Source organism: Ixodes scapularis, unplaced genomic scaffold (genome assembly GCF_016920785.2).
Source record: "Ixodes scapularis isolate PalLabHiFi unplaced genomic scaffold, ASM1692078v2 PGA_scaffold0__279_contigs__length_252992795, whole genome shotgun sequence".
NCBI classification, from domain to species: Eukaryota; Metazoa; Arthropoda; class Arachnida; order Ixodida; family Ixodidae; genus Ixodes; species Ixodes scapularis.
The window spans coordinates 83,739,932-83,752,787 of NW_024609835.1; the positions used below are offsets into that span (position 1 = coordinate 83,739,932).

Here is a 12,856-nt window from a genome sequence, read left to right on the forward strand (position 1 = left end):
TCCAAATATGTCGCGAAAATATGAAGGTACGACGTTGTTTTTTTCTCGTCTTTGTTATGTGCGAACAAAATAATCCAGTTTGCACGGACAAAATTGACTAGGTGCCGTACATTAAAAGGAGAATTAATATATAATTTACGTGTTTATGCAAACAAAAAAAAAGTTATATATGTACGTATTATCGCAATACATCAAAAGACGATTAAAAGTGTACATGGCTTTTTATCAATGCTGCTCAACCTGGACAAGGGGTACTAGCTAGGGTCCTTCTCCTACTCTAAAAGTCTAAAATGCCTCGAACATAAAGGTGTTCTAGGCGTCGCGCGGAGCAAGATGTCCCGTGACGCTCTCGACTTCTAGCATAGGCTGCGGTCAATCATTAGGTGAGACGGAGTATAACCTGGGGTCTTTAGGTGTACCACGCAGTAGTGGTTACACGAACGCACGTCGATGCTGGTCTTCCGTACAGCGTGGTGCTCACACGTCACACGGCGCACAGCTGGCGTGCCAAAGCCGCCGCCGCTACCGCGCGCGCGATTCGCCGGTCTGCCCATTCCAGAGGAGTGACGTCATAGGCGCGGCAGACGCACTGGCGCCGCCGGGTGCCCAGCTGTCCGCCTCCGTTCCGCAGTAGCCAAGTCTGTCACTGCACCGGAGCTGCTTGATAGCGCCCCTCATTTTGTGCGCATAAGCTCACGCTACGTATATCCTGGCATAGTCGAGCTAAGCCACCGCAATCTTTTTACGTCATACATGCCAACCCTGAATCAGAAATGAGTAAAAGGAAAATTTACGTGCTTTCGAGGATACCTAAACTCGCGTATCAGCTCACCGATGCACTGAAAGACGACGCTTCAGTTGTCGAAATAACGGCGAAGTGTACGTATTGACCTTAACTCTTTCTTGGAATCATTTCGATGATGAACGCTTCTAACTCGAGTTGACCCTGATCCCTCAGTTACCATCCACGATGACGAAGCAACGATCAAACCGGAGGTTGTCGAGAGGCTCCAGAGCGCGGAGATTCTGATCACCGATACGCTCATTTTGAAAGACATCCTCTACAGTCTACCGAACATGAAGTGGGTCCAACTGACAACTGCAGGTGAGAGGAACATAGCTCTCTTAATAAACTGGTGCCCTTCGGTTTATCGACCAGCCTAATACATTGCCGGCCTCTGAGCCTTAAAAGCCATGGATCTAGTGAACAAAAGGTTAGAGCGCAAATGAGCTGGTGGGGTTTAAACATTTGACTAAAATCTCCGAGACTGGGACGAGAAAGGCCGGACAAACACATAGTCTTAAACACAGCTGTGTTCGAGACTTCGTGTTTGTCCGTCCTTTTTCGTCCCAGTCTCAGGGATTTTAGTCAAATGTCATGGATCTATTCAACTCAATGACTGCATGAGCGGAAAGGACCAGGCCAATTGGGAGCCTCGAAGGGAGAAAGGGAGGGGGAGGAGGAGGAGGAGCAGGAGAAAGGGGAGGTGTGGCAGGTTTAGTCTGACAGGAATGAAAATTATGGGTTTTAGTTTTGACTATCAATATCTCGAAAATTAGTTTTCGAGATATTGATAGTCATTTCTCACACCATGGTGATAGAGAATCTAGATTACGCTGCAGGGTGAGGCTGTCGTCTGTTGAGACGATACGACTATATATTATGCAATCATCCGCAAAAAGTCTGACTTTTGAACAAATGGAGTTGGGAAGATCATTTACATAACTTAAAAAAAAGCAGCGGACCAAGGACCGATCCCTGAGGAACTCCAGATTTTACCGAAATTTCGCGCGAGGACACGTTAGATACTGAAACGGATTGAGTTCTAAGGGAGAGGAATTCCCTTTCCTAGTTACCAAGAGACTGGTGAATGTAGAAAGTTTCAATTTTTTGTAGTAGGTGTTGGTGCAAGACTCGGTCAAACGCCTTTGTGAAATCGACGAAAATAGAGTCCGTCTGCACCCGTGAGTGAATGTTCTCATGTATATCGGTAATGAATTCAAATAGTTAAATCTCGCAAGATCGTTCCTTTCGGAAACCGTGCTGCTTCGGGAAAAAGAAGTTGGTATCTAAAAGGTAATTAGCGAGGTGGGTGTAGATCACATGTTCCAGAAGTTTGCAGGGTATGATTGATAGAGAAATTGTACAGTAGTTATTTGCAAGCGAAACGTCTCCAGATTTAAAGACCGGAATAACCTTCACGTATTTCCGGTTTTTAAGTAATAATCCTTGATCCAAACTCTGTTGAAACAAAAGCTGGAACAAATCACTGGCAGAGTAAGTTTTTGTAGTTTAGGCGTAATAGCATCAGCTCCTGCACTAGAAGAGTAAGCGAGGTTGAGGATGAGCTGGCTAATCCCGTTAAACTCAACGTTTATTTGATCTAAAAATATCGATCTATCTCCACGAACCAGCCAATCCGGCGTGAGCGCCGTTGTTGGGGTTTGTATCGCCTGCGCGTTAAAAATATGCCCCCCGCGGGTCGGGGGGTGGTCTCCCTGGTATTCCTTGGGCGCCGCCGGCCAGTGTTTGCCCTGCCCAGCGGCGGCTGTTTCGAACACAAAACACATGCACATTGAGAACTGGGGGGGGGGGGGGGGGGGGGGAGCGAGCGCCCCCCTTGCCCCCCCCCCCCCTCCCCGGGTTGGTGCGCCCATGACAGTGGCGTACCAACTTGTTTTTGAGTCGGGGGGGGGGCAAACCAGACCTCCCCCCCCCAGGGCGATTCCAAGTCAAGAGGTCCAACGAGTCAAAAGATCCAACGCGTCAAAATATCCATTATTGGGCCTTCTGACTGGTTGGATCTTTTGACTCGTTGGACCTCTTGACTCGCCGTGGATCTTTTCACTCGTTCGACCTCTTGACTCATTGGACCTCTTGACCCACATTGGATCTTTTGACTCGTGTCGGGCGAGTCAAAAGATCCAACGAGTCAAAAGATCCATTATTGGACCTTTTGACTTGTTGGATTTCTTGACTTCCTCTCCGATAACTGTTAAAAGGCGCTTCTGGTCAAGAGATCCAACGAGTCAAAAGGTCCAATAATAGATCTTTTGACTCGTTGGATCTTTTGACCCGCCAGACACGAGTCAAAAGATCCAATGTGGTTCAAGAGCTCCAACGAGTCAAGAGATCCAACGAGTCAAAAGATCCACGGCGAGTCAAGAGGTCCAACGAGTCAAAAGGTCTAACGAGTCAGAAGATCAAATAATGGGTCTTTATACGCGTTGGATCTCTTGACTCGGCAGACACGAGTCAAGAGATCCATTGTGGTCAAAGGTCAAATCACTCGAGAGCTGCTGCTTCACAATGCAAAGGGGTCACAAAAAGCCTCTCACCACTCCTCTTCTCTCCTAGTCGCGGGGAGGCGTTGTACAATAAGAATCAGTAAACGACTTGACTAGGCGCCTTAGTTTTTGTATAAAAAAAAAGTGAAACAGATTTAAGTTTGATGCGCCGCTCAACTACGCAACGCAGGCTGCGGTCCCACGGCGGCCATGACATATGACGCTTTCAGCACGTTTTCGAAATGCGATCGTGGCGTGTTCAAGCTTGCTAAAATGATGTGTTATATATCATCTTGTAGTGTACAACATTATCTTTTATCTGATGTAGGATTTGTTTTCCTAGTGCAAAAAGCTAATTCAGAGGGCACCCGCGAACATTGACCTTTTCGGCAAAACATGGTTTCGTAGTACAGTGGTACAGGGTGCACTAGTGGAGCAATTTCTTTCTAATTTTAGAATGTTATAGAAGAAGAGTGCGTTCATTGTCAACGGAGGCCCTTTTTTCGTTTTTTATTTTATTTTGACAGATATTTACTTTAGAAAAATTGACTTTGCGGAAGCACTTCAGTCGCGAAGTTTTGGGCGCCTACTCGGTGATTTTATTTGAAACTTTTTACATCAGTTTGTAATTATGGTCGAAAGAGTTACGCTAAATTTCATTGTAATATGGCTTAAACTTTTTTCGGAATGCTCACGTGAAAAGTGACAAAAACCGTTAATTTTGGCAAACTTCATTTGGTAGTACAGTGGTACAGCGCTTAGGGATTGGCACACACGAATAAAATTGTAGGCCCGCAAAGAAAAACATATTCTGCTTTGCAAAGCGAGGCCCTTTTTCTAAATTTCACTTTTGATTTTCCATAAAAAAAGTTTGAATATAGGTGAAATCACGTATTTGTTGATAGTCAAAAACGAGTATTTTGACCCCTTTTGGCAGACATTTAGGCCGATATTTTTAGTATTAAATGGAGATTACTGTTCCAGGTCCTGATTATTAGCCCACATTTTCACTAATCGAGCCTATTTATTAAAAAGAATCATAAAACACACAGAAAACACAAATTGGATGTCTGGTTGCGCCCTCTATGTGGCGGTGGCTGAAATGTGACTACGCGAGGTTCAGGAAACTGCCGAGGATGGCGCTGATTCCAGCTGTGGTTGCCAGCTTCGGAAACTGGTTGTACACTTGGCTTCTTCCGTTTCTTGCAAAATAACGTGCTGGAAAACTTGGTCGAAACTCGTGAGGTCCTTTATAACACGGTACTTTCTGCTAATATAGCTTTCAGGAAGAATTTCAGTCGCTTTCATATTGTTAAACGATTTTTTTTTATGCGAGGCTCCACCGGTTCAGTTTGCTGAATAAATTGTTCACGGAACCGATATCGAAGTTTCAAATTACCGAAATGCCAAAATCGCCAGTTCTGCGTAGATACGCAGCGTGACGCACGTGCTTCTGGTGCGTGTGCACGTACGTGTTTGCTGCGTAGTTCTTCGGTTGCTGCGAGTTTTCGCGCATTTATTGTGCACTGCTTACCTCCGTCTGCGCACGCATCTCATCCTTGTAACTACCCCTGCTCTGTTTGCCTAGAGTGAAGTTTGTGTCTGTCTTTTCGTTCGCTGACCAAGCTCGTGTCGGTGTCCTTCCTACTGGCTGCTGTTCGTGTTTGCGTACCGTGTGTGTCGCTTTGATTACTAGGTCCCCTGCTTATGGGGTGGAGCAAGCGGTGGGCGTCGCGCCAGGGGTGGGTCGTGATTGGGGAAACAGCTTAGCAGCCGACGCCGACTTCGGCGCGTTTCTTCTGCGCACGCGCGTACTGTCATTGATATCGCTACTTCGCGCCGTGACGATGCGCTGATCTACAGGCCGGTCGGCGCTCGCGTGATATTAGAGAGTTTTAGTAGATCGTTCCCATGACTCCGATAACGGTACCCGATACTCCGCCACCGCCTCCCTTGCGCATGCATAGTATCGTTATCGGGGCTATCGGGGGTATCGGAACGATCTACTAAAACTCTCTATTGTTGAAAATTCTCGAGCGTGTATTTACGTTTCGAAAGCCATAATAGAATTAAAGTGGACATTTGGCCGGCAGCCGGCATACCGTGGCTCTGAAAACAGATTGCTAGGAGTGCCCTCTCGTTCGCTGGTTCCACGCTGGGTGCGCGCAGTCCGTGCTTCTGGCCTCCCCGGCCGCCCAAATGCGTTTTTCTGATGCTTGTTTTGTTTTCAGTAAACAGACAATAGATTCCTGCTGATATTCTCCTTTATAATCTTCACTCTTGACAACTCTTTAGTGTTGGAAGGAACTCCGTCAAATTTGACGATAATGCATGTGTAAGTACAACTGGAACCTCATAGTTGCAAGAATACTTTTCCTGGATTGTCTGCATTAGAGTGCCTCCATGTGCGCGTCGCGCACATGAAGGCTCCCTAGTTTGCACCTTTCTGATAATATGATCGGTCTCCATAAATTGCACTTCCCCGCTTCGGGAGCACGGCCAGCGGTGGTTCTCTGTCGGTCATCGAACCTCACACACGTGAAGCGTTGTCAAAGCTGTGATATACCGGGCGTTTTATTATTCTGTTTTGTTTTGTTTTTTTTTGCTGAAAGAAATTATACTTTTGGTATTCCCGGGGATAACATTATCGGCTGCGGCGGACGTAAAGGAACGAGCGTAAATTGACAGTTAGTGGCCTAATAAACTAATAATTGCCATTTGCGAACGCTGGAGAGGGGGCGACCTCCTCTCCCCCGTTCGCTCCGCTGAAGTGGAACAGGGTGGGAGGAGCTCCCACTTCGTTCTTGACCTGTCACCGACTACAGTTGCGAATTCCACTTGTCATTTTGGAGTGATGACGAGATAGAGCTGAGTCATGTATTGCGTTCTCTGAGATGAAGAACGCAATGCGCGCGGAGTTGCTCCACGTATGCACCAGTCACCAGTAAAAACGGCCTGTCCTCCGAGGAGGTCGAGCGAGACGCCGGCTGACATGGGGGTCGGTCACCTCACCGTCACCACCGTCTACCGTGCCTTCAAAAACACGGGGCGCAATATGTTTCTGCAGTATAACAAAAAATTGAACAAACAAGGTGCAAACTTTCATTTTTTTCCTAAGTGTGGTTTGCAGGGCTGAACCGAATACAAAAACGATACGCCGTGCTGGGATGACGTCGACTACAATGGTACACGATCATAACAAGAGCACAAATCCTGCCACGTTATTTTGCTACAGTGATAAGAGCATATATATCTTTGTCCGCGATGCGGCAACAGAGACATTATTTCCAAATTAGAGTTCGAAGTTAGCCTTCGATGCTACTAGCACTGACCAACTCACTTCACTCACAGGGTGAAAACGTGAAACTTTGTATCATTCGGACAGAGATCGAAAAATAACACGCACCGCTTCAACTTGGACACCCCAAAATAATTAACTGTAGTGGATCGCACGCAAAAGCTTCGCGTACGCAATAAAATTGCCGGTCAGAAGTACGGTTCCGCAAACAAAATCAACATATGAGTCATCAAATTATGAAGAAAAACCAGGTGTGAGCGTGCCAAAAATATTCGACAATTATTGTTGTCAATATTTGTTTTTCTATCCACGTGCTTATGTCGCAGTGGAAAGCCGTGAAACTCCCTATAAAAATTTTTGGGCAGTGTTTCCGACGGTGCTCGCTCGATCGTAAAATGTCGCTTTGTTGCAACTTTGGCGAATCAAACAAGGAAGCCACGTTCACCTACAATGCCCTGTCCACAAGAAAGGAAATCGAAATTTTCGCTTCGTTTTTTTTTTTTTTATATTCTTCTCTTCTGCACGATATAGGGTATGAATTATTATCCTTCCCTGTACTCTCGCTGCGACGAACAGTCCGATAAACGAGTCACCCTATGACAAAGATGGGGGTCCCGAAAATCTCCTAAAATCGTGTTTGTTCTCAGAGACACATCCGTGTGTAAGAAAAACCGCGGCCCTCTCCACGAAGTACGGACATATTGGATAAATAGCGCTGACTTGAGGTTGAACTTTTCATTTGCTTTGTAAACACAAGCGTGACGTCACGTGCGCATCCCACGCGACCCGACTGAAGTCTGAACTGGTGTACTATGTGTGGACAATAGGGCATTATTTTGACTTCCCGGCCGCGACGACCTTGGCGAGGGAGGACAGATGGGGGTCCCGAAACTCCTAGAATCGTGGTTTGTTCGCAGGGACACACACATCCGTGTGTAACAAAAAACGCGGCCCTCTCCACGAAGCTTACACAGGCATTGTTGTGTGACTACTGAAGATGCCTCCCGCAAGGGAGGCGAAACTGGTCAGAACTTCAGCTTGGGCGAGTTGGTTATTCATGATTCATGGAGGCGTTTATTCATGGAGGCGAAACGTCTAGTGAAATTGTTTTTTCCTGTCTATGAAGTCGGTGCTTTTATTTTAATTATGTTACCAGTCGGCCTGTGTGACCAGTGCTCATTTGAAGAATCGCCTTTGTCTTTTTTGAACCCTAACAAAAACAACCTCATAACATTTTTTTTACTGTTCGGCTACGTTGGCATAGCCTATAATCGACATAATTTTTGCGAAAGCCTACTTTTATTTTATAATTATCTGTAACCATTTCTAATTGAAGAAGTGACAAGTATAATAATTATATTATGATTTCATATCAAAATTCGACGAACCGGGAGATGCGAAATTCGGTGAAACAGCTTTTCAAAAAAATATCCGGTGCCCGAAACTTGCTTATATTAAAATGTCTAACATGTGTATGTGTTCTAATACAGAAGATGAGTGCAATGTGGAAACTGAATGGCCTCACAAACAATTGTCAACGAGTTGGAATTTTTGATGAATTACCCTTTGTCGAGTCATCCTACTACCGATTGGCCTCTTCAATCAATTGCCTGTCGACAAATATTGTTGTTGGTTTATTTGCCATCTGCTGTAAGGGGAGAGTGTGGGGCTCGTCAAGCCGACATCTGCCAGCATTTTCATCACGCCTCCAGCGCCTGTACCGACTGACGCCGACGAGTTGGCCTAGAAATAAATACCCACGGACTATACTATAGCCGCTAAATATCTCTACGCGAACATGATTTGTTTTCAAAGGGGCACCCGCCTGTCGGTGCTTCTTTGAATTATACATACGTCACGGTCAAAACGTTCCGCAGCTAATGAGTGAAGGCCGACCAACCTATTTTGTCCAAATGTCCGTGTATGGGAGATGAGAATGCCACTGCGTCAAAGGCAAGACGTGTGCGAGCGTCGCTAAAAATAGAGACCACTATCGATGTTTTAGTATACATGGTTTCATTCTTAGTCAGAGCGCAAACAGAGGTTAGATGTCACGAAAACACATACACAAAGACACAAAGCACTTTATCACGGCGCATTGTATGAGTTGTTATATTAGTGGGTGGAATCACCCAAACAAAGATAGTGAACGCCGTGGCGTTTAGGTGTTGAGCTGTTGGTGATGCTTGATCGGCGCAATGTGTCAGTCGAGCTCCAACTGAGGGTGATATGAGGCGGGGCAGCTCTGTGGTTTTACTTGTTGTGTTGCATAGTTAGTTTCGGCCGTCAGCAAATAGTGAAAAATATCTATCTACCTATCTCTCTCTCTCTCTCTCTCTCTCTCTATATATATATATATATATATATATGTATATACAAAGGCAAAAATGCGTACTGTCAGAGTTACTAATTCGAAGTTTACTACGACGTTTCGAGCGGGGACCACTCTTCATCACCTAATGAAGAACGGTCCCCGCTCGAAACGTCGGAATAAACTTCGAATTAATAACTCCGACAGTACGTATTTTTGACTTTATATATATATATATATATATATATATATATATATATATATATATATATATATATATATATATATATATATACATTTTACTAATACAATGTCTGGACATTTACACTTACCAAGTAACCATTTTCAGCTGTGATTTGAGACTGTGTTGCGCTTATCCCGCTCTTATTTATTTATTTTTTGTTTCTCTTGTTTCTGGCCTTTTTAGTATAGGCTTCCACCAGCTCGCTTGCGCGTGAACTCTAATTTCAAGTGAAACAATTTTGTAAATTAGGGCGACACTATATAGGTTTGAAATCCTATACCAATTTTATTGCCATTTGGCGAGCCACGTACGAATTTTGAAATATATCTTTTCATCCAAATAATCGATTAGTAAATCGAATAGCGATTCGGACGAATTTACTACGGCGGGAAGAACGAATTTGCAAATCTCATGGCAATTAGGAAATTTCAGCCATCCTTGGTTTCCGATTGGTCGCGCTCAGTAGCGGCTCCCTCCGCACAGAGTAGCCTCGAGTCAGAATTCGCGGAGTCTCTACTGACCGGCCAAAAAAGTGCGGCGCTTCAACTGCTCCCGCCCAGACGACTTGATGTATTTGTATACGCCCATGACATCGGCCGCAATCGGCGATTGAGGTTCCGTTAGCCGACGCAAGCGTCAGCGGACGTCTCATATTTCCATACTCTCATTTAACTACAGAAACAAAAACAACAAAAAAATCATCCAGTTCATGCTCACTATGTTCACCACTGACAAGATAGTCGGTAGTTTACGAGTTTCCGTGCAAAGCCGATCAAAACGAGGCACCAGGTCAACTTTTACGGCTGCCATCAGGAAAGATCTGGCTTGTCGCGTTCCCTCAACGTCACTCCGAATATTGTTTGTGCCCCACGCACCATCCTCTTGTAGCAATATTTTTATTGTCCCCATGTGATTTCTTTTTTATGTTCTTACTGGTGTTTGATCATAATTCGGTCATTGAAATAGTTTTTGCTGCCGACCCTACCATTATTTTGACCCTCTGGCAGCAAAGGAATATTATGCCGGCATTACGCACGAAATAAGAATGTAGACACTCCGTCCCATATCTCAAATTACATCACAACGTGTTTACACAACTGTAGTGCAGAGGTACGATGAGCAGGTTCTGAGAAAATATTAGTTTCAGTATTTTCAAAAGAGCGACGAAACAAAATAAAGGACCGCCAATCGGCAGCGCGTGCAAGCAGAGGCAGTAGTGACAGGAAGCGCGAGGTGTGTCTTTCGTACGGCCGGCATCAACTCACGCACTGTCCGAAGATGTACTCTGTTTTACTCGTAGGATTGCAACGCTGCGGAATGTAGGCGTCTGATTTCAGAAAGCGCGTCCTACCATTTCTACGCGCGAGTGCTCCTGCAACCCAAGCATTGTATACAGTTACGTCCTCGCGCCCGTGCCTTGGCCAGCCCCGTACACAACTTATGCAGTATCGAAAAGGCATAGTTCAAAATTGACGGTCCCACTTTTCCATACCGCTTCAAAACCCCATCTCGCTCAAATCACTTGGCAGCCGGACAATTTTGGCAGGGGGCCTCAAGTTGGGGATTATCCGGTACATTGTCCTCCCAACAATGAACGTGGGCGCGACGCGCCAGAGGGTGAACACGTGAAAGGAGGGGCGTAAGAGTGGAGAAGGAAACTCAAGGTCGCAAGCGACGGGAAAAAGGGTTTCGAAATTGGCGCGCAGGTTTTGCAGCATTTGCTCATACGGACAGCCAACGCCGCCCTGGTGGTTCAACTAATGTTTTGTTCAAGATGGCCGCCGTGGTACCGCAGCCTTAACGGCCGGAAAACCGGCCCGAGGGGGCACCGGGAGACATCCAGTTTCGTGTCTCTGACTATGGGAAGTGGGGAGAGAGCGCTTTTCTTCGCCTCGGGTACATGGCACCTATCAGGCTTTTGACGCGTCTGTTCACGTTTTCATGACAACATTTTTTTAATTAACGTCAAATAGAGCACATTTACTGAGCTGGCTAACTCAGTACACTTCCAACCAGTTCACGTCTTTCCATTTTCACTTCCCAACCAGACAGACGTCTGTCGAAGATGTTTACCTTCAAGTTCACGTCATGCGCGTAGTTGTCTTGGCCGGGACAAGCGGCTGCAGGGCGGAAAATTGTCCCCTTCCTCTTCGCGATTTATTCGAACACTCGCAAAACTTTAATAACTCAAAACGTGTTTTTTTTTTTTAAATATTAAACGAAGGTAAAGCGAAAGTGGCAGGCACCAGATTCTTTGAACACTAAAATAATTTCATGGCCCCTTTAAAGGGGTCATGAAACGTTATCGGATCGTAACGTTCATGACCTTGCCGGTTCGTACTGGTCCCAGCTTGGCACAAGCATACTCGCACAGACCGCCACTGATTCAGAAACTTCTTTGTCGCGGTGAAATTGTGAAAGTGCGAAGATAAAAGGGCACTACTGCTTTCAGTCTTGCCTTTTCAAAGCTGGATGACGTGATTGTGGAATCGAAACCACCCGACTGACGACAGACGATTCTATTTAGCAGAAGTAGAAAAATCGTTTCAAGGCTCCTTCAGGATGCGCCTTAAATGGCCACTTGGAAGAGAATAACTCTCGATAATTCACCGGTTCTTTTCATGCAGGTACGATATCGAACTTGGCCAATCGGAAGGCATCATGACGGAAAATAATTCAAAATAATAATTTAAAAAATATATCTTTTTTAAAGGCGGGTCGTTATTATGGTAAACTTTTCCATTGTAATAAACTTTCAGGTTTGATATAAGGTATATCGAAATTTAAGTTAGCATTTGATAAGCGGTTGCAGTAATGGATCATGGGATGCAAGGCTCCAAATATGTCGCGAAAATATGAAGGTACGACGTTGTTTTTTTCTCGTCTTTGTTACGTGCGAACAAAATAATCCAGTTTGCACGGACAAAATTGACTAGGTGCCGTACATTAAAAGGAGAATTAATATATAATTTACGTGTTTATGCAAACAAAAAAAAAGTTATATATGTACGTATTATCGCAATACATCAAAAGACGATTAAAAGTGTACATGGCTTTTTATCAATGCTGCTCAACCTGGACAAGGGGTACTAGCTAGGGTCCTTCTCCTACTCTAAAAGTCTAAAATGCCTCGAACATAAAGGTGTTCAAGGCGTCGCGCGGAGCAAGATGTCCCGTGACGCTCTCGACTTCCAGCGTAGGCTGCGGTCAATCAATAGGTGAGACGGAGTATAACCTGGGGTCTTTAGGTGTACCACGCAGTAGTGGTTACACGAACGCACGTCGATGCTGGTCTTCCGTACAGCGTGGTGCTCACACGTCACACGGCGCACAGCTGGCGTGCCAAAGCCGCCGCCGCTACCGCGCGCGCGATTCGCCGGTCTGCCCATTCCAGAGGAGTGACGTCATAGGCGCGGCAGACGCACTGGCGCCGCCGGGTGCCCAGCTGTCCGCCTCCGTTCCGCAGTAGCCAAGTCTGTCACTGCACCGGAGCTGCTTGATAGCGCCCCTCATTTTGTGCGCATAAGCTCACGCTACGTATATCCTGGCATAGTCGAGCTAAGCCACCGCAATCTTTTTACGTCATACATGCCAACCCTGAATCAGAAATGAGTAAAAGGAAAATTTACGTGCTTTCGAGGATACCTAAACTCGCGTATCAGCTCACCGATGCACTGAAAGACGACGCTTCAGTTGTCGAAATAACGGCGAAGTG

General features: G+C 45.6%; 1 protein-coding gene across 1 annotated transcript in view; it reads left to right on the forward strand.

Annotated features, from left to right (window-relative positions):
• The first annotated feature begins 773 nt into the window (after positions 1–773).
• Positions 774–12,856, forward strand: part of LOC115322726 (glyoxylate/hydroxypyruvate reductase A-like) — a 134,210-nt gene continuing 122,127 nt past the window's right edge. The window contains exons 1-3 of the mRNA XM_042292331.1: positions 774–879; positions 959–1,082; positions 12,650–12,855. Of these exons, the coding sequence (XP_042148265.1) occupies positions 774–879; positions 959–1,082; positions 12,650–12,855 (436 nt within the window). The remainder of the gene's footprint in view (positions 880–958; positions 1,083–12,649; position 12,856) is intronic.